Raw genomic sequence first — 25,992 nt, 5'->3', positions numbered from 1 at the left:
TAAAATAGTTGTTCTAATACTAAATACAGCGGGTAAAAAAATAATAATAAAGTAAGCATTTTTATGAACAGCTTTTTTTTTTTTTCCCCTCCTCACTCAAAATTGAAAAACAGTTCTAAGATATAACTGGTAACTGGAAATTCCAAGCTAGCTTTATTTACACGCAGCCATGCGGAAGAAAAAATAAAGACATAACGAACTATTCTTTTGTGTTCCACTCAACAATACGGTGTGTGTTCGCCGTGAAAAGTTACTATTTCGACTTCTTTTTTAATTATCTATTAAAGTTAAATCACTCTATGCAATTGTTACCACAACTAGGGGTGACAAAACTTTACCCAAAAGCCAAAACTTGTTAACCCGCTCAAAGATAATTGTTAGGTTCTAAGACTTTAGGAACTAATGTATTAGAACTTCAATTTGTAATGTGTTAGCAAATCATAATCAAAACATAGAGTTTAGGTTTAGGCTTGCTCAAAGTGTGTTTTAATTATAAAATTGGAATTGAGTTATTGCAGAAATTATTGGACAAAATCTGCAAGACTCAAGTGATCAAAAATTAGATTTGATCGATCGAACCATGTGCAGATTTATTTTTCTGCAAAAATTTCAATTCAACCCAAGCCCGTTTGACGTATAGGGTTAAGTGTTTTACTTCAAGTATAAAAGGAAAAACCCTAACTACCTTTTAGAAGTCTTTTGAGAGTTATGTGTTGAATCTTTTGTGAGATTTAAAGGTGTTTACCTTCATGCACACACTTAGGATTATCAAGATCAAGATTCGCATCAAGAACTTGATGATCTCTTCAGTTGCTGCATAAAGAACTTTAAAGAATATCTGAAACCTTTGAGTGGAGTCTCAAAGTCACAAGTAGGAGAACTTGTGGTTGCTGCAGATCAAAGAAAGAAGTAGTTCGTGGACTTGAAACTGTCACATGGTCGTGGTAGTAAGTTTTTTACTCGATGTAGCAATAGGATGTTAGTGCTCTAAGTTCTATTGTAAAAACTTCAATTCTTTCATAGTTGATCTGCTTTATCTTGAGGATAGCTAAGTTAAATCCTCCCTAGGTTTTTTACCAGTTAGGTTTTCCTAGGTTATCATATCGTTGTGTTCTTTATATTTCCGCATTATTTACAAGATATAATTTAAATGTGTTAACTTAGAACTGAATAATTTATCTAAGTAATCACTTGACTAAATAACTAGGTTAAACAACTTGTGTTTAAGGGGTCTCGAAACGTAGAAGTGGTATCAGAGCAGGTTAGCTCTTGTGTTTTTAGATCTTTTGATCTAAGAGTTGATCCTTGACCCCTGTTGTCATGGATTCTTTGAAGTTTTTTCTAAAAATCCAACTTGTCTACTTCTGGCTTATATGGCTTGTTGCATGTGTTAAGTCTTTCCTTGAGTATCTTAATATAATTACATATGATGATAATTATGTGTGTTATACAGCTTTAACCACCTTAAAAGCACGTGGTTCTCGTCTTTGGTATTTGGATAGTGGTTGTTCTAGGCGTATGATAGGAAATAAAGCTCTATTCAAGACACTTGTTGAAGGAAAGATTTGGACAGTCACATTTGGAGATGGGAGCAAATCTATGATCAGAGGCATTGGAATTGTGGACATTCCAAGGTTGCCATTATTTGAAGATGTCTGGTATGTTGATGGGCTGAAGGCTAACTTACTCAACATCAATCAGATTTATGACAATGGACTGAATGCTCTCTTCACCAAATATGATTGTTAGATACTTGATGGAGGAGGTGACTGTATGTGTATTGGTGTTAGGACAGCTAATAACTATTATGGTATAACACCGAGTATAAGCCATAAGTGTTTCAGTGTGAAGATCAATCAAGTAGACTTATGGCACCAATGGTTGGGGCATGCAAGTCACAAGCAATTAGAAAAGATCTCCAAATGTGAAGCTATTATTGGTTTGCCCAAATTTGAAAAGATTTAGAAGTGCATATGTGGACCATGTCAGATAGGTAAACAAGTGAAGTCCAAGCATCTGCCTGTAACTGAAGTTCAAACCTCAAGACCTTTGGAGTTGTTGCACATTAATCTCATGGGTCCTGCTAGAGTTTAGAGTTTAGGTGGTAAGAAGTATATTTTAGTTGTTGTGGATGATTTCACTAGATATACTTGGGTTGTGCTTTTGAGAGATAAGGCTGAGGCTTTTAAAAAGATAATATATTTATGCAAGAAATTGCAAGTTGGAAAAGGTACTGTGATAGCCAAAATTAGAAGTGATCATGGGAGAGAATTTAAGAACACAAAACTGGTTACTTTATGCAATGATCAATGCACACATCAAGAGTTCTCTTCACCCAAGACACCACAACAGAATGGAATCGTGGAACGAAAGAATAGGGTTGTTCAAGAAATGGCTCATGTCATGCTAAATAACAAGAAGATGTCCAAGTCCTTTTGGGGAGAAGCAGTTAACACTGCTTGCCATACACTCAACCGAGTGTATTTTAGACTTGATTCCAAGAAAACTCCAAATGAGCTCTGGAGAGAAAAGAAGCATGTTGTCAAATACTTCAAGATATTTGGCAGTGATTGTTACATTCTACGTGATAGGGAGAACCTAGAAAAGTTTGATGCAAAGAGCGACAATGGATATTTTCTGGGCTACTCTTCCACCAGTAGAGCATACAAAGTGTACAATCTAAGACCTAAAATAGTCATGTAGTCTTCAAATGTGGTGATCAATAATGAACTACGTTTAGAATCTTATTCAAAAGACACTCCTGCGATTCAAGAAAAGACTATAGCGGTTGAAGAGTCTCTTCTTGAAGATCATGTTGGGAAGCATAGTGATGAAGAACTACAGTTATTGAATGATGTTGTTTCAGAACCATCCACTCCTATTCATGAAACCCAACAAGAACAAAGTGAGCATAGTTCTTCATCTAAACAAAAAGGTACCTCTACATCTCTGGTCAAAGGTCCATCTGCTAGAGTAAAGTTAAATCACCCTGTCACAAACATATTGGGTAGTCTAAATGATAACATGAGATTGAGGTCTAAAGCCTTGAATGTAATTACTCACCCATGCTATCTATCCCAATTCGGACCAAAGAAAGTGGATGAAGCACTTCAAGATGCTAATTGGATTAATTATATGCATGAAGAACTTCATCAATTTGTTCGGAATGATGTGTGGACCGAAAGGAGTGAATGTGATAAGAACTAAGTGGATTTTCAAGAACAAGTCAGATGAACATGATACAGTTATTAGAAATAAATCAAGACTTGTTGCTCAAGGACACACACAAGTGTAAGAGATTGATTTTGATGAGACTTTTGCACCGGTTGCAAGACTAGAATCCATCAGGATACTCTTGGCCATAGCAAGTCATTTGAATTTCAAGTTGTATCAAATGGATGTTAAGAGTGCATTTTTGAATGGGGTGTTGTAAAAAGAGGTGTATGTTGAATAACCAAAAGGTTTTGTTGATCCTCACAGACCGGATGATGTCTACAAGTTGAAGAGAGCACTCTATGGGTTGAAACAAGCTCCCAAGGCATGGTATGATAGGTTGACTGCCTATCTTACTGAGCATGGATTCAAAAGATGATTTGCAGATACTACTCTCTTTATATGAAATGATAAGAACTATTTTGTAGTAGCTCAAATTTATGTTAATAATATTGTTTTTGGTGCTACTAATGATTCTCTTGCTAAATCTTTTGCAAATGACATGAAGAAGATGATTGAAATAAGTATGGTTCGTGAACTAACTTAGTTTTTGGGATTGTAGGTAAAGCAAACGGATTCTGGAATCTACATCAATCAAGCAAAGTATGCTAGAAATCTTATCAAGAGATTTGGACTGGAAAAGGCTACACATGCTAGAACACCAATAAATGGTTGCAAATGCAAAGCTAACCAATTATCTTTCAAGTGATTCTATTGATGTTACATTATATAGAAGCATGATTGGTTGTCTTTTGTATTTAATTGCTAGTCGTCCAGGTATTGCTTTCAATGTTGGTGTATGTTCTAGGTTTCAATTTAATCCTAAAGTTTCACATTTAAATGCTGTTAAAAGAATAATAAAATATGTTAGTGAAACTTGTGATTAAGGATTATTTTATAGCAAAGAGTCAAATATGTCTCTTGCTGGATACTCAAATGCAGATTGGGTCGGCAATGCCGATGATAGAAAAAGCACCACTGGTGGGGCCAATCTTGTTGCTTGGATGAGCAAAAAGCAAAATTATGTTTCTCTGTCAACTGCAGAAGCAGAATATATTGCTGCTGGAAGTTGTTGCTTATAGATTCTTTGCATGAAAAAGCTTTTAGGTGATTATGGGATATCACAGGACACCATAGTTGTCTATTGTGATAATTTTAGTGCTATCAATATCTCTAAGAATCTTGTTCAACGTTCTAAAACTAAGCACATAGAGATTAAATATCACTTTATTAGGAATTTGGTTGAAAGAAAGATTGTGATTCTAGAATATATCCCTACTGAACACCAGAATGTTGACATCTTCACCAAACCTCTTAATAAAAGTAAGTTTGAGACACTTCGTCAAGTGATTGGTGTGATTCTGTGTCCTTAGTCATCTTTAGCTCTTTTGGTCCTTGTGCTTCATCTCAATACTCTTTGTGACCTTTTTTTTTTTTTTTTGGCAGTTTTGTTTTCTTTTTGCTATTAGGATTTGCACTGCATTACATTCATGCATTTCGTGATAGGTTGTTATTGTTATTCCTTTTAAAATAAAAATTAAAAATTAAAAAAAAAAAGTTTTGTATTATATATCTTGGATTTGTAATCAAGGTTGACTTATTATCTTTACATAACATGCTTGTGTACCTTGTTTAACTTGGATGAGTTTATTTTGTTGCACTTTGTTAGTTTTAGCTATGTAGTGCATGTTGTGTAGGAGTTGTTTATAGTTTTTGATCATATGATCTTGATTTTGAAGTCACATGCTTTTAATTGTTAGGACTAGAACCTGATGAGAAAGGCATAAATAACCATCTTACTATTGTTTACTATCCAATCATGAATACCTTATTGCATATTATAAGATTTTGTACTCGAGAAAGTGTAGCACATGCACAAAAAGAACATAAGGTAGTCTCGAACTAATAATAAAATTTTTGTGTACATTATTTGGCTATAATAAAGATGACACAATGAGATAAAACTCTTGTGTACATTATCTGACTAAAATAACAATTTCACAATGAAATAAAAATGATGTGTACATTATGAGGCAAAAGCAAAAAAAAATTACATGATTGCAAGCTTGTTTTCTAGAAGATGTGAGAGTTATATGATGTAACTCTTTAGGTGATAGTCTCCTTCAAACTTATGTGATGAATAATGTAGAAATTGTGATTGATTACTATCTACATATCACCTCACATGTATCTCATGCTATTACTAGTTGCACACATTACACAAGTTATTCTTTGCTAAGCTTAGTACATAATATTGTGTGTAAATTTGTTTTGGCCATCCAAGATTATATTTTCCTTGATTATAATACAAAATATGTTTATTGTTTGAGTTTTGGGGACAAAAGTGTGAAAATCTTGTTTTTGGAAGATCTGGGTTGAATTCAATTGTTTTTGAAAAACTTTTAAACTCATACTTATGCATTTTATTCATGAAATATGTTGGTTTGAATGGTTTCTACATAAATCTTTCTTTGTTTTTCAAAATTTTCAAAATTCAAGATTTTCGATCGATCAAAGTTGTCCTTCGACCAATCGAAATTGCGATTAAAAATTTGGTTTGAATCTACCTAGCTCGATCGGTGCTCGATTGATGCTCGATCGATCGAATCTATTTTTTGATCGATCGAAGCTCAATTTCGACCAATCGAAATTCAAAACCTGAGTGTTTTAAAAAGATTTTTCTCACTTGTTCTTCATTATTTTCAAAAATTTTCAAACACCTTTCTCACTTTCTCTCTTCGACCGATCCAATCTAAAGATTTTTTGTCATTTTCTTACACAAATCTCTCCAAGGCTTTTGTCCTCAAGCACTAGTAAGTCTTTTATACCTTTTCTTTTTTCATTTAATCACTTGTTTCATGCATTTTCTTTGAAAAATTCAAACATAGCATTTTAGGGATTTTTGTTCATTTCAATTGTTTTTAATCAATTTTGTTCAATGGGTTTTTGTTCTTAGATGTCATTAACATGATTCCCATGCATTAATTTGATTAATTTATTGTTTTAAGAAAAATTGAAATTTCTAGGGCTTGGAACTTTGTGAAAATGGGGATTTTATTCAATTGGGATTAATTTGATGTGATCTAGGGTGTTTACCTTCATACACACAATTTGGGTTATCAAGATCAAGATTCGCGTCAAGAACTTGATGATCTCTTCAGTTGTTGCATAAAGAATTTTAAAGAAGATCTGAAACATTTGAGTAGGGTCTCAAAGTCACAAGTAAGAGAACTTGTGGTTGTTGCAAATCAAAGAAAGAAGTAGTTCGTAGACTCGGAGCTGTCATGTGATTGTGGTAGTAAGTTTTCTAATTGAGGTAGTAATAGGATGTTAGTGGTCTAAGTTCTATTGTAAAAACTTCAATTCTTTTATAGTGGATCTGTTTTACCTTGAGGATAGTTAAGTTAAATCCTCCCCAAATTTTTTACCAATTAGGTTTTCATGGGTTATCATATCGTTGTGTTCTTTATATTTCCGCATTATTTACAAGATATGATTTAAATGTGTTAACCTAAAATTGAATAATTTATCTAAGTAATCACTTGGCTAAATAACTAGGTTAAACAACTTGTGTTGAAGTGGCCTAAAAACATACAATAATTATTGATCTAAGACTTAGATATCCCATCAAAAACTTTAGTAAGCATTAAATAAGAAGTCATGTGCAACTTAATTAATATAGGATAAAAGAGAATTATAGGACTATTATAATATGCAATTCAAATGTGAAGCTTGTGAATTTTCTAAACGTGTTTGCTGTATGTCTTAGAAATTTTGAGCCGCTGAAAATGGATATGGTAGTGATGCTTATGGTTTATTTACCTAAGGAAATTTGACCATGATATATTTCAAACCCTTGCTAGCTAGTGGTATTTGTTTTGGTACCCACTACTAATGACTTTGGAATTAAATTTAATATATATATAGATAGATAGATAGATATAAACTAATGCACAAAGACATATATGTTTATACTTTGAATTTTACTTAAATTTTGATTCAATATAATAGTTTAGTCTTGGCACCTAAACAAAAAATTCCTTAAATAAGACTATGTTGTCTATGTTGTCTTAAAAATTCCTTGAATTACTTAAATTTTGATTCAATATGCTGCCTATGTTGTCTTACCCAGGGGCAGCTCAACACTATTGGCCACTAAGACAGTGGCCTAAGACCTCCAAATTAAATAAGGCTCCCTTCGTTACCTAATAGAATATAATTAAGATCTTACTTTTCCCAAAAATAATAATAATAATAATAAAATTAAGGCCCCTAGAATGCAATGCCCCAAACAAATTTAATCAATAATTAAATGTTATTTTTTAAAAATTACATTTTTTTTTAATGCTATACACTTTATTTACTGCAATTTAATATTAAAAATAGATTGAAATAAAATGATATAAAAAACTAAGAGATATTATTTAACTAATATTTAAATATAAGAAAATACCCACTTAAAATTTCGCTTTAGGTCTCAATATGAGCCAGCCCTAGTCTTACCATATTTTTCTTTCAATGAAAAATCCCTAAATTATTTATAATAATTAAAAAAAAAATGCATATAAAACTACTACCGCACTTTTGCGGTGATTCACTGCAAGTTGAGATGATCCATCAACTTCGTGTTGTTCTATAAATTATGTTTTTTGGCCGGTTTTTAATTTATCAACTTACTTATTTGTCCATAATTATTCACAGAGTAATTTATTTACAAGTACAGGTAATACCTCATTTCTCATTAAACTAAAATTGTGCCTAAAGTCTTGTAATTGAATTGGTTGAAACTTCCTAATTTTTTTCAATCGAAACATCCATCATTCAAATCATTCCTATTATAATTATCAAATTATTATAAATAAATTTTAAAATATATATAAAATCGTTACTATTGTACATTACTATCAATTATCACAATCCTGCCAATTGAATCCATACCAACTTCTCTCAAAAAAAAAAAAAAAAGTCCTCTATTTCATAAACTTTATAATATGTAGTATGTACATAGGTATTGATTATTTTCTATTTTCATTTGGAAAAAGAATGTGAATTTCTTTTATATTGACTTAAGTACATTCCAAAAGTTTAAGAGAGTATATTGTGTGTAATATAATTTGTCTTATTTCCCTTTAATAGTTATCATGACTTTTAAGTAAAGTTCTGTCCCACTTTTCCTGCTCCACTCTATACTCCACCAATAAATACTTACCACGTGTTCACCTAATTAATTAAATATTATCATTATTGACTTATTAATCTTACAGTTATTAATTAATAGTATCACGTGGCAAGTATTTATTGGTGGAGTATAGAGTGGAGCAGGAAAAGTGGGACAGAAGATTTATTCTGTCCCACTTTTCCTGCTCCACTCTATACTCCACCAATAAATACTTACCACGTGTTCACCTAATTAATTAAATATTATCATTATTGACTTATTAATCTTACAGTTATTAATTAATAGTATCACGTGGCAAGTATTTATTGGTGGAGTATAGAGTGGAGCAGGAAAAGTGGGACAGAAGATTTGGACTCATTTGTGTTAATACCTCGTTCAATTTCCCTTTTGTGCATGTTTGTTTCTCCCAAAAAAAAAAATACAATTTAGGTTTAAAATGTAGAAGTTTTAAGGTTTTTGCATCAAGGAGCGTATGCAGCCTCAACCCTACATATGCACCCTCGGAGGCTTGCCTACGCAACCTTAGTCATAGGTACACAGCTCTCCTAGAAACCAAGTTTTGCTCGTATCCTAACTTTGGACTCACGTCTCATTCAATACAAAAAGATACTAGATCCCAGTTAAATCAAGAATAAAGCACACACGAGAGAGATATAGAGTGATAAACTGAGCGTGTGTGTGTAGAGAATAAGAAACTGATCTCTGACTACGCGATCTGCTCTGCACTCTGGCTTTCTATCCTCAACTGGTAGAGTAAGAGAGAGAGTCAGAGAGCTGGTGTGGGTGCATGGAGAAGAACTCAGACTCCGGCTCATGCACTCGCAACCTGTTATGCACTCTGGTAATCAATATCAAATTCTTGACTTATGCTCACAACTTTAATCTCATGACCTCCAGTAAAAGAAAAGGGAAAGGGAAAAAAAGGGGGGGTGGTGTGGGGGTTTGGGGACTCTCAATGAAATTATATCCCCAACCGCAGATGAACCAACAGGAAAATGAAATAGATAGATATATTGCTGAGGACCTCCCCTACAGTCAAACCAAAAGCAAAGAATAATATATTTAGAATGACATCCCTAAATCAAGAAATAATATATAACAGGGTCATCATAGCAGCCATTCCTTATGATGCCAGATGCTTTGCAAGCTTATATGCAATGCTCATAAATGACAGAGACGAATCAATACACCAATAAGTCGTAGAGCTCATATTTTGGAGTAAAAAGGACAAGCCGAAGGAGTAGATGACTACATGGGCCAAGGTCAAGAGTCATGGCCCCGAATGTTATAGTTTACCAAAATGTAAGAACATTGATAAAGTAGAATGCCAAGTTTGAATTTGCATGGGTAACCTGATCCTCTGATAAAGAAACTAGAGAAACACAAATTTATATTATCAAATAATCAGAATGCTAGAGATCTAATTTGTTAATATAAGCAACAAAGAGCAACCGACAGGTCGATAAACAGCATGGCTCATATCCTGGGGCCAGAGAAGGCAAATGAGCTAAAGGACATGAGACATTGCCTGTAGTTTATAATTACAAAACTGACAATTGCAAAACTGAATTCATGTAACTAATACAATCTATTGATTTAAGATTTTTTTTTTTTATAATTACAAATATGTTAACATGAGCACACTTTGCTCCTTGGCAGGCTAGACTTCTTTGTATAAATATTCAAAATGCTTGATTGATCATTGAATAAAAAGTTATATTTTAATTCTCAAATGCATAGAATGCTGCCACAATCTTTTCTTAACCTAATAACCTAAAAACAAGTTCCAATTCTACAGCCCACAAAATGAAGTTCCAATGATCAATTCCTACGCGGAAAAGAATAATATATTCAGAGGGTTCCTCATAAACATTATTTATAAAAATTCAGATTACCCAAACTCTTTAAGCCTTCACTTCCAATGAAAGGTTTTGGTCCTTGTGCCAAAAACCCTTCCTTCTTCTCAGTATGCAAAACCAACTTGTTCTGATACAACTGGATTGATGTCAAAATCCTAAACTCTGAATTCCCACTAATTGCACAAACGTCCGGCAACCCATTACTGCTCCCTTTCAACATCCCCACATCAATCCATATCGCCTGATTATTGCAAACCCCATTGATCCCAATCTCTTGAATCGCATGCACCACCAACCCCCCCCCCCAACAAAACAAAAAAATTGTCATCCTATTTGCTCCAAGAGTAATGGCAAGCACTTGTTTGACGCCAAACAAGCACAATTCAAAACAGCTTGTCCAAGAACCATTCTCCTGTACAGTTGCGGAACCTGAATAACTGTGCAGTAAGTATGATTGGTCAAACCATTCAGAATCAGCAAAAAAATAAAGCCAATAATTATTCACTTCACTCTCAAAATATCCATCCATGAGAAAATTAGATTATTAAAGCTTTCAATGTTGCCCAACACAAAATGAAAAATGAAAGCAAAATGATGTATAGATTTGATTGATGAATATAAAATAAGTAATCTCCATTACTGGTAAACTCTTCAGAATCAACAACTAAAAGGCCAGTATCTGTGCTTGTGGATAAGAGAATCGGATAGCATTCACTGTAACCCAACTTGGTGGATAACAGAAAATAAGTAGACAACATTGTTTGATAAAAAAAAAAAAAAAAAAAAAAAAAAAAAGGACAACTGCACCATGAAAAACTAATTTGATATTATAAAATTTATAGTTGAGGGAGGGGAGATTTGAATCCTAGATGTCTTTGTTGAAGTACAAAGCTTTTGGCAGAAATTAGTTTGATATTGAATATATTACTTTGATTAAAAAAATCAAAGTTACCCTCAATACCATGCATTATTTTTATTAAACTAACAAGGACCAGTATACACAATACACAAACCGATCCATAACTTTTCTTTGATAATGCTTACAAGTGGGGAGGGGAATTTGAACCATGATTCTTCTTACAAAGAAGACCAGGCAATACTGCTACACTATAAGACTCTTGGCAAACTAATCCAAAGCCTTGGTATAGGGTGAATTAAATACATTCCATTTTGAATACACTACAATGTTTACTGTTAATAAGGGCTAAGAGTGAAATTGCAACCATACTTTTAACAAGAATAAACAAATACAATAGAATAACAGAATAACAAATTGCTGAGGCAATCCCATGAGTCAAATCAAAAGCAGAAAACAATATATTTAGATTTTTTGTTGTTGTGTGAATAAAAATATATTTGAAATGCAATCATTAAATCAAGAAATAAAATAGGCAAATATCAGGGTCATCACAGCAGCTACTCCTGATGATACCATGATTTACTTTAAAGCCAATATACTATGCTCAAAAATAATACAGAGGAATTAACACACTAAAAAGTGTTAGAGCTCACATTTTGGTGTTAACAGGACAAGCCAAAGGATTATATGGACTAAGCTAATGAGACATTGACAAGAAAATAAAAGCTTTACAGAATGTATGAACAGACCAAATTCATGAAGCTAACCTAGAAACATACATTTAAATTATCAAAATGTGGTGTTGCTGATATCATGGTTCCACGAGGAGAAGGTAAAAGAGTTTTAAGTCATGAGACATTTCCAAGTGGTTTATAATTCTACTAAAATGGCAAAACTGGATTCGTGAAACTAATAACATTTTATTGATATAAGCATTTCTTAGTAACTACAATTTCTTAAAACCAGAAACTACAGAAACAGGAATCCAAATCTTCAAATAATCACAATGCTGGAGCAACATTTGAATATAAAGTTGTATAACTTATATTCAAATGCAAGGAATGCCACAACAATCTTTATTCTACATCTAATTTTCCTACAACAACAATTGCTTATTAAAAAACAATTGCACAATTCTATACTCCACAAAATGAAGTTCAAATGATCAATTCCAACATTAAAAATGACACGTATACATATGTTAAAAGTTTAGATTACCCAAACTCCTAAGCCTTCACTTCCACTTGTTTTGGTCCTTGTTCTGGAATCAACAACCCAAGCCCTCCCTTCCTCTCTCTATGCAAATACTTATCCTGATACAATGGGTTCGAGGTCAAAACTTTTAACCCTGAATTCTCACTAATCTCCAAAACCTCCGGGAACCCATCACCACACCCTTTCGACATCCCCACATCAATCCTTATCGCCCGATTTTCACAAGCCTCACTAATCCCATTCTCCTGAATTGTATGCCCCATTATCATCCTCCTCGCCCCTGGAATCGTGCTAAGCAACAATTCAAGAGCCGAACAATCACATTTCTTCGCCGAATCATCCGAAAAATCCCTCATCCACACCACTGCATCCGCATACCTCAAAAATTTCTTCACCGTGTAATTTTCCCCCAATCCATTGAGCCAATCCCTCACATCTTCATTGATTTTCTCCAATCCATAGTACACGTGCTCCGGCTTGAGGCCGCCGTGCACGAAAACCGAATCGCCGACGACTAAAACCGTCGCGTTTTTCGACAAAAACCGTGCCGAAATCGGACCGTTTGGCTGTAAAGCAGCGATTCTCGCTCTGAAACCTTGGACCACAGCTTCATTATCGTTATCGATTTCGGGAAAAGATGAAGGAATGCCTTTGAATATGTTCTTAGGTTTTTCCAAACCCTCGCAAAGACATTTCATGACTTGGCCAACACGGTACCACTCCGCCCAAACCCTAAACTCTTCACAACCCGATTCCGACATGTACCGGAAGTCTCTTTCCACGTTCAAGGTCTCGTGGTTACCGTTCATGGTGATGACTTCGCCGCCGGCTTTCACCGCTTGCCGTCGAAGTCTCTCGAGAAAATAGAGTATTTTAATCTCATCGCCGCCGCGATCGAGTACATCGCCGACTTGAACCACGGTCGTTGACCCGCCGGTCCAGTCGCCGGAGTCGTTTATCAACTTAGCGAGTCGTAACGCTTGTTTCGACTTCTCCAAATCGCCGTGGAGATCGCCGATCGCGACGAGTCGACCCGGCGGAGAAGGATACCGAGTTTTGAACTTTCCAGGGGTATTTTCGTCATTTCGATGACTTACAGGGGTATTGGAGTGAGGGGTGTTTTGGTAATTTGGTAAGAAGAGGCCACCACTGACAGAGAAATCGACGAAAGTGTCGACGAAAGAGGAAAGAAGATTTGGGACTTGTTGACACGTTGAGCTTGTTGTGGGTTTTTCCATTGTGAGATTTTTTTTTTGTAGTTTAGGTGTTTGTGTTTTTGTCTGTGAGAGATTTGGGTGCGAGTGAGACTATGAAGACGAAAGAGCAGGGATGAGAGAGATTGAATGCGAAGCTTTGTGATGATATAACAAACAGGGGTTTCGATGATGTAGAGAATGAAGGTTACACGATTGTCTATCATAATGTAGACTGTACCATACTACTCCAAGTAAGTCAATAAGTCAACATGAGATTGTTGTCTTTGTCATCGCATCCGTACATAATAAATAGGTAAAAATGTAAAACTATTCTCTAATTTTCATGATTTCTGATTTCAGTTCTTTAATTTTTAATTTTATCAATTCAATTCTCTACCTTTTAATTTTTGTTAATATAAAACTCTATTACAACTCAGTTAGTGACTATTGTTAAAACTCTTAAAACAATGTCATTTTATATTTTTTTTAATAAATTCAGAATTAAAAGAAAATTAAAAAAATCTATAAAAAAAAACATTAAGGTGAACGACATCGCCCGGAATCAAAAGTAATCTCCTCTCAAAGAATTTTTCACTTGTAATGTGTTCAGTAACTGTATGGTGTGATACAAAACGTGGTACATTTTCCTGTTAATAATGGCAGATGTAGGTTTATTGAAACTTGGGAAATGATTAGGGAAAAACACAGCTGCATTAACTGGTGGAAGAGCATCTGGTTTCCTGGGCATATTCCCAAGCATTCATTTTATCTCTTGGCTGGCGATTAAGAATAGGCTGCTTACTAGGTAAAGAATATTTAAATGGGCATATAAGGCAGATATACTTATGGAATCATGGAATCAAGGGACTATTTGTATTTTTATTATTCCATGAGTCAACGAATTTGTCAAGAAGTTCTAAAGGTCTGTCTGTTTCATAGAAGTCGTTCCCCTCAATGGGTTTTTTTTTTTTTTTTTTTTATTTTGTAGTTTAGGTGTTTGTGTTTTTGTCTGTGAGAGATTTGGGTGCGAGTGAGACTATGAAGACGAAAGAGCAGGGATGAGAGAGATTGAATGCGAAGCTTTGTGATGATATAACAAACAGGGGTTTCGATGATGTAGAGAATGAAGGTTACACGATTGTCTATCATAATGTAGACTGTACCATACTACTCCAAGTAAGTCAATAAGTCAACATGAGATTGTTGTCTTTGTCATCGCATCCGTACATAATAAATAGGTAAAAATGTAAAACTATTCTCTAATTTTCATGATTTCTGATTTCAGTTCTTTAATTTTTAATTTTATCAATTCAATTCTCTACCTTTTAATTTTTGTTAATATAAAACTCTATTACAACTCAGTTAGTGACTATTGTTAAAACTCTTAAAACAATGTCATTTTATATTTTTTTTAATAAATTCAGAATTAAAAGAAAATTAAAAAAATCTATAAAAAAAAACATTAAGGTGAACGACATCGCCCGGAATCAAAAGTAATCTCCTCTCAAAGAATTTTTCACTTGTAATGTGTTCAGTAACTGTATGGTGTGATACAAAACGTGGTACATTTTCCTGTTAATAATGGCAGATGTAGGTTTATTGAAACTTGGGAAATGATTAGGGAAAAACACAGCTGCATTAACTGGTGGAAGAGCATCTGGTTTCCTGGGCATATTCCCAAGCATTCATTTTATCTCTTGGCTGGCGATTAAGAATAGGCTGCTTACTAGGTAAAGAATATTTAAATGGGCATATAAGGCAGATATACTTATGGAATCATGGAATCAAGGGACTATTTGTATTTTTATTATTCCATGAGTCAACGAATTTGTCAAGAAGTTCTAAAGGTCTGTCTGTTTCATAGAAGTCGTTCCCCTCAATGGGTTTTTTTTTTTTTTTTTTTTCAGAATTTTTTTCTTTTAATTCCGAATTTATTAAAAAAAATGCAAAACAGTGTCATTTCAGGAATTCTAACAGCAACCACTAACTGAATTGTAACGGAGCCCTGCATTGACAAAAATTAAAAGTTAGAGAACTGAATTAACAAAATTGAAAGTTAGAAAACTGAAATGAAAAACGATGAAAGTTAGAGGGTCAGTTTTGCATTTTTACCTAATAAATATCTCTTATTTAACCATTAGAGGTTTTATTAGTTGAAAATTCACTCATTTTATATATATATATATATATATATAAAATGCGAAACTACATAATTGGTCTTAAAACTTACCTTGTAAGCGTAATTCGTCCCTTAAATTTTAAATGAGTGCTATTCGTCCTTCTAGTTTAAAAAATAAGAAATGTTAATCCTTTAGTTAATTGTCATTACTATTATTTGTCTATGTGGCTAACGAAAAAATGTTGTGACATTTTTTAACTTTAGTGTAAGCCTATATGACAATAGCCACGTTGATGAATTAGCCAGGCTAGCATGTAAATCATTATTTTTTTATTATTTTATTAAAAAAATTCCACTTGTGTTCCAGTAGCTTCCCCCGACGCTTTATCTTCCTCCTCTCCCAACTGGTGGTGCTATCACTATTGCTATCGTTACTGTTGCTTCAGCCGCTCACACTTCCATTAACCATTGGTGATTCAAACTGTTGTCATTGCCACTACATCAACAGCATAAAACATCTCTATGTCCTTCGCCTATCATCACGGATCTCCATGGCTAATCTTGAAGGATCTTTATGTATCTTTGTTCTTAAGATTTGTTTCCAATGGATCTATAAATAAAATAAAGAGGTTTAAGTATTATATTCAGATTTGTTTTCTTTTGCAAAATGTTAAAGATTTTTTTTCCCCAACCCAACCGATCTTTGTGGGGGATCAACGGTTGCCTTTTAACAAGAAAGATTGTATTCATTGAAGGGTCATGTTAACGAGTGCTGTAAGGCATTGGTTAACAATCCAATTAAAAAAAGTTTTTATGGGAAAAGAAAAAAAAAATTAATGTTTTGACAGTTTTTTTCATTTCCCATAAAAGTGATATAAAAACTGGATTCTTAACCAATGCCCTAACGGCACTCGATAACATTTCCCTTCATTGAATCCTTTTGTTGGGTTTCTTGCACCCAATATATAAATATTAATGAAATATTATGTAGCAAAATTAAATAGTTGACATGTCTAGGGATGGCAATGAGGCGGAGCTGGGCCGAAGGATGGGGTCTTCGTCCTCGCCCCCCACATGACGGGGAAAACTTTCTAACCCCATCCCCGCCCCTTGGAGCCCCGCGAAGTCCCGCCCCACCCCATAAAATTCTACTTTTTGTTAATTTACCCTACAACTAGTACAATTTTTTTAATGAAACCTATTTTATTAATAAAAATATATTTGAAATTATAACTAAATTTATCCCATCAAATTAAATCAATTTAAAAAAAAAAACGAAAAAAAAAAGAATAATAATATATCTAAGCGTTTAACAAGATAATCACAAAAAAATCTTATAGTATAATACATAACAAAATAAAAGCAAAGAACCACATTGGGTAGGATCAAATAAACTAATATTGATACGTTTGTTTAAATAGTAGGGTTTTAGAGTATGAAAAATTTATAATTATAACCCTTAGCAACGTGGGGTAGGGCGAGAACGAGGAGGGGCGAGGCGGGTCTAAAAAGTCTAAACTCATCCCTGCCCCACCCCGTAGTGCGGGGCTAAAATCTTGCCTCATCCCTGCCCCACCACCTTTGCGGGGCAGGGAAAACGTGCGTGGGGCAAAGTGGGGAGGGGTGGGTTAAGCAGAGCGAGGCGGGGCAAAATTGCCATCCCTAGACATGTCATTACATACCCATCAGTTTTTGTCATTACATCCATGTAGACAATAATCCTAATAGAGTTAATAAAATGACTAATAGTGTTTATTTTTTAAACTTAAGGGACCAATAGCACTCACTTGAAAGTTAAGGGACCAAATGCGCCCATAAGGTAAACTTCAAAGACTAATGATGTAGTTTCGCCTATAAAAAATTAGATTTATTATTTGACTATAAGAGATTTTACTAGTTTATTTTATTTTATTTTATTTTTTTGAAACCCTCGAACTAATCCAATGGCAGAAACTTTACCAGTTGAATTAAATGAACTCACTAAAGTTAAAATGCTTGACAATTCAATTTTTTTTTTTTTTTTTTTTTTTTTTGAGAATGTTAATAATTCAAACTTGATATCAAACTTGAATAATTTCAATTAAATATACAGTTCAGCCCTCAATTTAAGTTGAAGGATTTACAAACCATTCTTTTTTAGAAGGATTTACACAACAAATTTTACCATTTTCTTTTTAATAGTAAAATGTTATTTTCTTCAAATTCTAAGGGAAGTGTTTTTTTTTTTTTTTTTCCTTCAAGATTGTGGTGAAATGTAATTCCCTCAAATCTCAAAAGAAATGAGTGTAATTACCCATAGTTAGCACTAGAAAAAGATTGAGTCTAGTGAATTAAGATGTGAACACATGATAAGTGTTTGATCCTGGTCTAAATTCCAACAAACCCAAACCAATTCCACTAAATATTTTAGGTAAATTATACTTACTTTCATGATTGAGGTAAAGGAAAATTAAACTTTTTACACATGCTTTACAACGAAGGACACTATCCTAAATGTTTAAAATAATTGATATTCTAATTTCTAACTCTTAAAAATAATGACAATCTATCCCTTTTTGAATTATTTTGAGGTAGAGTGTAAATTATTCGGGTCATTAGTGTGTGTTTAGGATTAGATTATATGCTTGCTTTTAGTTTTTTTATTTTTTATTTTTTTTTACTGTTTGCAAATCCCCAAGCAAAGGAGTTTTTTTTTTTTTTTTTTTTTTTTTTTTTTATGGGTCCCACTATTATGTTTTTGTTAAAAGAAGTTAATACAATTAACTAAGGCTGTGAGGTAAAAAAATCAAAAAAAAAAACTAAGGCTGTGTTTGTTTCGTGTAAAACGTTTTCCGGAAAATACATATTTTTCGGAAATGCTATTTTCCAGAAAAGGAAAATATTTTTAAGTGTTTGGTTGAATTATGAAAATTGTTGTGGAAAATATTTTTATGTGTTTGGTTCTATTAGGAAAATGCTATTTTCCGGCAGCAAATTCCGGCAACAACATAACCAAACTCCGGCAGCAACAACAACAACAACAACAACAACAACAATAATCAGTTCATTAAAAAAAAAAAAACAACAACAACAATCAAATTAAAAAAACAACAACAACAACAATCAAATTAAAAAAAAAAAAAAATCTGAGAGATCGAGGAAGAGAGAGCGTGGAGGCGATGGGTGTGATGGCGCGATCACGATGGGCTCTGGGCTTGGAGGCGATGGCGCGATCGACTGGTCGACGACGTGCGATGGTGCAATCGAGGAGGCAATGGCGCGATCGACTGGTCGACGATGTGCGATGGCGCGATCGAGGAGGCGATGGCGCGATGGCGCGATCGAGGAGACAGCGAGGTGTGATGGCGCGACTCGTGGGTCTCGTCGACGCGGTGCGACTGGTGGGTTCGTGGTTCGAAGGTCGCCGGCGATGGGCTCTGGGCTTGGAGCGCCGGTTCGTGCTCTCTCTGGGTCGAAGCTGCTGGGTCTCTCTTCGTGCTCCTTTCTCTCTTTTCCGGAAAATTTGATTTGAAGTGAAAATAAGGCCGGAAATCAATTTCACCCGTTTTTGGCCTTATTTTCGGTCAAAGGGAAATCAATTTCCGTTGACCCAATTTTCCCAAGCACCCAAACACAGCAATTTTCCGGAAATTGATTTCTGGAAGTGGTTTGAAGTTGAAACAAACACAGCCTAAATACAAGTCTCACGTTAAGGTTTTTCTCAAAATGAGAAGTACTATTTTATTATTGTGGGCCTCACATTTTTTTTTCTACAATACTTTTAACAAAAAAATCAATCAACTTATTTTATTTATATTTTAATTCTCATACATGGCACTTTCCACAAAAGCTAAATAAATTGTTCTCAAAACACTAATTAGTGTGAGAAAGGAAGTGGATGTGAATTATTTTGGTCATTTGGAATGAAGTGTTATTTCTTGAAAATTGGAAAATGTTAGTGTAACTTATCCTAAGTTTTTACTTAGTTTTTAAGTCAATTAACATTTTTTTTAATGCTTTAAATCAAAGAAATGCTACATCCACAGCATTTTCACAACAAATTATAGGTGGTAAATTGTACTAATTATAATTTGAACCCACTATTGAAATTATTTTTTTGCCTATTAGGAATAGCCAATAACAACATCCACATAAAATTTATTGTGAAAGTGTTAGAAAAATATAGCGAACTTAGCATTTTCCTTTTTAAACAAGAGGTTCCAAAATTTAAATTGCCTTCCTCCAACGATGGTTTGAAATATCAATATTGTTAAAACTTTACATCAAATTCAAACCCACCCCACCCACTCCCACAAATTGAATGAAGAAAGAAAGCCTTTAAGTGGAAAAATTGTTGGCAAACCACACTAAGGCTCCATTTGGTTGGGAGGATGGAAAAGTGAGAGAATAGAAAATGGGGAGAGGATGGAAAAGTGAGAGGATAGAAAAGTTTTTAGTTTTCATCATTTATGTTTGGTTGAGATGGTGGAAAAGTGGAGGGATGGAAAACTTTTTGATTTTGTTGAAAATTAGGTTTGTATAAATTTACCGTCATGTCCCTCTTAAATAAAACAAAAAAGTAATACATTATAATTTTTTTTTTTAAAAATTTGTGTATAGATGAAAGTGGATATTTCAAAAAATAGCATAAGAAATCATCCAAAAGTGTTTTCTTAAAAAAATAATAAAAATAAAAATTAAGAAAAAAAAGAAGGAAAGAAGAAAAACCCACCACTTGACAAAACCAAAGAAATAAGAAACAAAACACAAAAAAAAAAAAAAAAAAAAAAAAAAAGAAAAGAAGAAGAAGCCAGAAACGTTAAAAGAAGTGGAGGCAGTTTTGTCCAAATATTTTTCTCACTTTTCACTCTAATTTTCTCTCCAATTTGGAGAGATTGTATTTTTAAGGGGGAGGAGAGAAAACTTGTGGGTCCCACCACTTTTCTCTCCCCCTCCCCCTCTCAATTAAACAGTGAAAAATGTTATTTTCTATCCTATTTTCCATCCTTCCTATTTTCATTCCAATCAAGCCTTCCTATTTTCATTCCAATCAAGCGTACCCTAAGGTAAATTGTAATGAAGCCTACCCTAGTAATGGATTGTCTCCTCTCCAAAAAAATAAAAATAGTAATGAATGGTCGAGCGCATGGGAAGAGACAATCCGCATGGTGGCAAAATTGTAGTTGCATTTCCCAATTTTGGATAATTCATTACTAAGGAGGCTTCATTACAATTTACCATTACCTTAGTTAGGTTTAATTTTATCACAATTTAATTCACAAATTTTCACTCTATACATTTAACCCCATACGGTTCTATTAAAAAAAAAAAAAAAACCCATACAGTTAGAAGTAAGGTTCCGTCCAAATTAGCATATTTAACATTTAGAGGACAATCTTTCAAGCACAACTTTCAATAACCTCTTAGAGTACATAATTGCGCAGGTTCCTCATATAATCTATTTGAAAGAGGGCACCATGTACATCTTAGATTCATGTAAATTAATTTTGAAGCATGGTCAATGTGATTTCCGTATTCAAAGCATTCAAATTTTTAGTTACAAAGATTCCAGAAGTCGCAGCTTAAATTTGTAGCAAAACATGGTTTGATACACTTTCACAGCTTCATAAGGAGAAACCCACCGAAGTAAACTGGTTCCAAGCTATGCAGCCAAACGATATATGAAATAATCCTAGCAGAACCTTATGGCTCATAACAGCTTAATCAGTTGTAGGCCAATCTCAAAAAAATAAAAAGTTGTAGGCCATGTACTTTGGTGTTGCACTGAATTTCTTTTATCCTTTGAATACCTTGTCCACTGCATCAAGGAAATCTCTCTGTGTCACAGCTTTCCTCCGTGCTCGGATGGCAAACATGCCAGCTTCACTGCACATGCTCCTTATTTCAGTTCCTGAGAGAGATACTTATGTCAGAAAACCAATGTCCTACATAACACACCCTTGTCATAGTGAAGAAATAAGTTGAAAATAACAAACAGCAGTGCCATGCAAGACTATCCATTATAAATGGTTCTTATTACCAGTGCAATTTGGGCAGAGTAGAGCCAAAAGTTCAAATCATATATCTTGTTCGCAGTTATTGTTCATGCATGGATCTTAAATATCTGTGTCCTACCATTCACATCTGAAAGGCCATACTCAACCATTCAATCTAATCGTCAAGGACATAACAATGCAGGATCAAGTGTGTCAAGCCTAAAAAGGGAATCGAAATCCAAAAAATAAGCTAGCGTATTGTTAGAAGTTTGCAAATAGGTTGTTTAAGAGCCATAGTGTTGTAATAACATCAAGCAGAAAAATGGTCCTGATAGGTAGCAAACTTAACCAACCTATTTGTAGCCATTAAAGCTTTTGTGCTTCCTCAAGCATCAAAGCCATCAAGCTGATTCGCAACTTTCAACATTGCACGCTGCACATCATTATTACCACCAATAACATCATCGAAAAATGTACCTCCAATTGCATCCACTTCATCAAAAATATAATACATGCCTTTTTCCAATGTGCCATCTGCAGCAAATTGCAGTACTAATCAGATGACAAGTGTATAATTAAACCATATGAATAACAAAGAGAAATTATGAAACTACTGAACATGCACAATGAGTAACCTGGAACAGTACTCGAACCATCTTAGCTCCCATACCAATATATCTCTGAACAAGCTTGCTTCCAATAACTTGAATGATGCAATCATCAGTTCTGTTAGCCACTGCTTTAGCTAACAGTGTCTTACCCGTCCCTAGAGGACCATAGCAAAGGACACCCTTAGGAGGATCAATTCCAAGCTTCCCAAATTTCTCAGGATGGAGCATGGGCAGCTCAACAAGACAACAACCTAGAAGAACAATCAACATCAGTAAGGCATACATACATACAAACTGTATCTAGTTCTAATACCTGAATGTGAAGTCACTCATTATGTTTTTTTGTTATCACAGCAGCTATTCCTGATGATGCCAAGCTTTGCTTTTTTAAGCCAATATGCCATGCAAATAAATAAAAGAGGCGAATTGACACACCCATAAGTGTTAGAGCTCATATTTTCGTGTTAACAGGACAAGACAGAGAGTATACGGACTAAGCCAATGAGACATTGACTAGCAGTATAAAGTTTTACAGAATGTATGAAGAACAATGATGATGCAGAATGCCAAGACCAAATTCATGAAGCTAATCTAGAAACACAGATTTAAATTATCAATATGTGATATGACTCATATCATGGTTCCACAAGGAGAAGGTAAAAGAGTTTTAACTTTTGAGTCAGGAGAAATTGCCCAGTAGTTTATAATTCAACTACAACAGCAAAACTGAGTTCCTGAAACTAATAACAATTTATTGATATAAGCATTTTTTTTAGCAAGTACAATTTATTAAAACCAGAAACTACAGAAACATGAATCCAAATTTTCAAATAATCACAACGCTGGAGCAAACTTTGAATAGAAAGTGGTATAACTTATATTCAAATGCAAGGAATGCCACAACAATCTGTATTCTACATCTAATTTTTCCTACAATAACAATTGCTTATAAGAAAACAATTGCACAATTATATACCCCACAAAATGAAGCTCCAATGATCAATTCCAACATATAAAACGACATGTATGTATATGTTAAAAGTTTAGATTACCCAAACTCCTAAGCCTTCACTTCCACTTGTTTTGGTCCTTGTTCTGGAATCAACAACCCAAGCCCTTCCTTCCTCTCACTATCCAAATAAGCCTTATACTTATTCTGATACTGCGGGTTTGACGTCAAAATCCTTAACCCCGAATTCTCACTAATCTCCAAAACCTCCGGCAACCCATTACCACACCCTTTGGACATCCCCACATCAATCCTTATCGCCCGATTTTCACAAGCTCCATTGATCCCATTCTTCTGAATTGTATGTCCCATTATCATCCTCCTCGCCCCCGGAATTGTGTTAAGCAAAAATTCAAGAGCTGTACAATCACATTTCTTCTTCGAATCATCCGAAAAATCCCTCATCCACACCACCGCATCTTTCTTCCTAGCAAAATGCTTCAGCGTGTAGTTTTCCCCCAATCCATTGATCCAGTCTCTCACATCTTCGTTGATTTTCTCCAATCCATAGTACACGTGCTCCGGCTTGAGACCACCGTGAACGAAAACTGAATCGCCGATGACCAAAACAGTCACGTTTTTCGATAAAAACCGCGCCGATATCGGACCGCTAGGTCGTAAAGCGGCGATTCTCGCTCTGATTCCTTCTACAAAAGCTTCATCACCATCGTGATTGACTCGGCAAAGTGATTTAGGAATTCCTTCGAATATGTTCTTAGGGTTTTCCAAACCCTCGCAGAGAGTTTTCATTACTTGGCCGACACGGTACCACTCCGCCCAAACCCTAAACTCTTCCAAGCCCGATTTCGACACGCACCGGAAATCTCTACACACGTTCATGATCTCGTGGTTGCCGTTCATGGTGATGACTTCTCCGCCGGCTCTCGCCGCTTGCCGGCGAAGCCTCTCGAGGAAGTAAAGTATTTTAATCTCATCGCCGCCGCGATCGAGCACATCCCCGATCTGAACCACGGTGGTTGACCCGCCAGTCCAATCGCCGGAGTCGTTAATCAAATTGGCGAGACGGAGCGCCTGCTTCGACTTCTCCAAGTCGCCGTGGAGATCGCCGATCGCGACGAGTCGACTCGGCGGAGTAGGATACCGAGTTTTGAGGTCATTTTCGTAATTTTGGTTATCTACAGGGGCATTAGGGTGAGGGGTGTTTTGGTAATTTGGTAAGAAGAGGCCGCCACTGACGGAGAAATCGACGAAAGTGTCGACGAAAGAGGAGAGAAGATTTGGGACTTGTTGACACGTTGCTGAGTTTATATTATTGGGTTTTTCTTTTTCCATGAGGAGATTTTTTTGTAGTCTAGGTGCTTGTGTTTTTGTCTGTGAGAGTTTTGTATTGGGATTGGGTTTGCTTGAGAGTGAGACAATGGGGACGAAAGTGTAGGGGTCGGAAGGACTGATGAGCTTTTTGATTATGTAACAAAGTGGAGCTTCGAAGGCTTGGAGGAGACGTGCTAGACGATTATTGTCAATCATAGATTCATAATATTGGGATTGACTAGAACTACTACAAATGAGTCAACATCTAAATAATAAAAAATTGGTTAAGGACTGTCTGGCATGTGCTTGTACTGAAGCACTAGACCCAAGTTAATTCTATTGAAGCGAAAAAATTAGACTTATGATACATGATTTTCAATGAATGTCACTGTCCTAAATGTTCAAAATAATTGAAATTCTAATTTCCAACTCTTTAGTGCTAATTATTTTAGTCATTTATGAGAAAGGGAGTGAGATGTGAATTATTTTGATCATGTAGGCGTGAACAATGAACTATCGTTTTTTGATATGGAAAGTGTTAGTATAATTTATCATAATTTTTATTACAACTTTTAAGTGTGCGTTTGGCTCCATCTTAAAAAACTAGTTTATTTTACTATTTAACTTATTTTTGCTACGGATTCAAAAAAAAAAAAAAAAACTTATTTTTGCTACTGTAGGGACTCAATTTGGATTGACCCTTTGTACGAATGGGTTTTCAGCCCAATCAAGCCCAAACAATAAATTTTTAGAGTATGGGTTCAAGAACTAGTACTGTATGATAGGAAATGTTCTACTCCTCAAGTAACAAGGGAAACTCTAGGTTTATTCCTAAAAAGAACTCTCCTCAGCTCTTTTTCAATCAGTCTCTCTCTCTCTTCTTTCTTTTCTTTTTTCTGCCAGAAGAAGTCCTCCTTATTTTCTTCGTTCCTATGTTATATACTCCGTTTTCCCCCCGTTTCCATCGTACACGTATAGTTCTTATCTTGGGAGCTCCTTTCTGTCCCATCCAGTACCTACCGGAACCTTCAGCTTAGTGGCCATAAAGCTGCTTAGTTACTATTCAGGTATCACCTCCACATTAATGCGGCCAGAGTGTTAGCTGGAAAGCATTTAATGTGGAGGTGATGGCTTTAGAAGATATTTGCTACCTTCCCCGACGCCTCCTTAAGCTATATCCAATTTCCAGTTCAAATACAACTTGGCGGAGTCTCTCCACTAACATGAAAGTTACATTCACCTCGGACATTGGTGTCCTCGGACGTGTGTTATGCCGTTGTATATAATATCTACTCGTTCCTCCTATATTACCCATTTGGTAAGAATAAAGCCTTTTTTAGGCTGTCCTCGGATAACTAAGTGTCCTCGGATTGGGCCATTGGGCCCCGAGCCCACTTCTGAGGATTATTATACCTTTTTAATTAACAGGCCCCACAATAGCCCCTCAAAATCTCGCTTTTTGCCACCTCGGGAAAAAGGGAGATT

The 25,992-nt window shown here is 34.9% G+C and overlaps 2 protein-coding genes and 1 pseudogene across 9 annotated transcripts; all 3 read right to left on the bottom strand.

The window, feature by feature from the left end:
• Positions 1-12,010: 12,010 nt before the first annotated feature.
• LOC111990926 (shewanella-like protein phosphatase 2) lies at positions 12,011-13,757 on the bottom strand. The gene has a single exon (XM_024022692.2). It carries the CDS (start codon positions 13,561-13,563, stop codon positions 12,337-12,339), a length of 1,227 nt encoding a protein of 408 aa, XP_023878460.1. The 5' UTR covers positions 13,564-13,757; the 3' UTR covers positions 12,011-12,336.
• Positions 13,758-21,116: 7,359 nt separating this feature from the next.
• LOC111990915 (26S proteasome regulatory subunit 7-like) lies at positions 21,117-22,460 on the bottom strand (annotated as a pseudogene).
• On the bottom strand, positions 21,117-24,737 carry LOC111990929 (shewanella-like protein phosphatase 2). Of its 8 annotated transcripts, none has more exons than XM_024022696.2 (5): positions 23,279-24,737; positions 22,251-22,477; positions 21,969-22,149; positions 21,660-21,834; positions 21,117-21,530 (listed from the first exon to the last, which is right to left on the bottom strand). In XM_024022696.2, the coding sequence occupies exon 1, from the start codon at positions 24,721-24,723 to the stop codon at positions 23,287-23,289; it is 1,437 nt and encodes a 478-aa protein (XP_023878464.1). In that variant the 5' UTR covers positions 24,724-24,737; the 3' UTR covers positions 21,117-21,530; positions 21,660-21,834; positions 21,969-22,149; positions 22,251-22,477; positions 23,279-23,286. The 8 variants fall into 8 exon arrangements, with proteins under 8 accessions (XP_023878464.1, XP_023878466.1, XP_065634729.1 ...); XM_024022698.2 differs by having other exon boundaries at positions 21,660-21,763; XM_065778657.1 differs by having other exon boundaries at positions 21,660-21,763; positions 22,093-22,149.
• Positions 24,738-25,992: the final 1,255 nt, after the last annotated feature.

Source organism: Quercus suber, unplaced genomic scaffold, assembly GCF_002906115.3.
Source record: "Quercus suber isolate HL8 unplaced genomic scaffold, Cork oak 2.0 scaffold_11, whole genome shotgun sequence".
Taxonomy (NCBI): domain Eukaryota; kingdom Viridiplantae; phylum Streptophyta; class Magnoliopsida; order Fagales; family Fagaceae; genus Quercus; species Quercus suber.
Note: the sequence above shows the minus strand (reverse complement) of the source record. Positions and strands in the feature narration are given on the sequence as shown.

Bases quoted from the DNA above. Each gene is read 5' to 3' on its own strand.
- LOC111990926 (XM_024022692.2), bottom strand. From the start codon at position 13,563: ATGGAAAAACCCACAACAAGCTCAACGTGTCAACAAGTCCCAAATCTT.
- LOC111990929 (XM_024022696.2), bottom strand. From the start codon at position 24,723: ATGATTGACAATAATCGTCTAGCACGTCTCCTCCAAGCCTTCGAAGCT.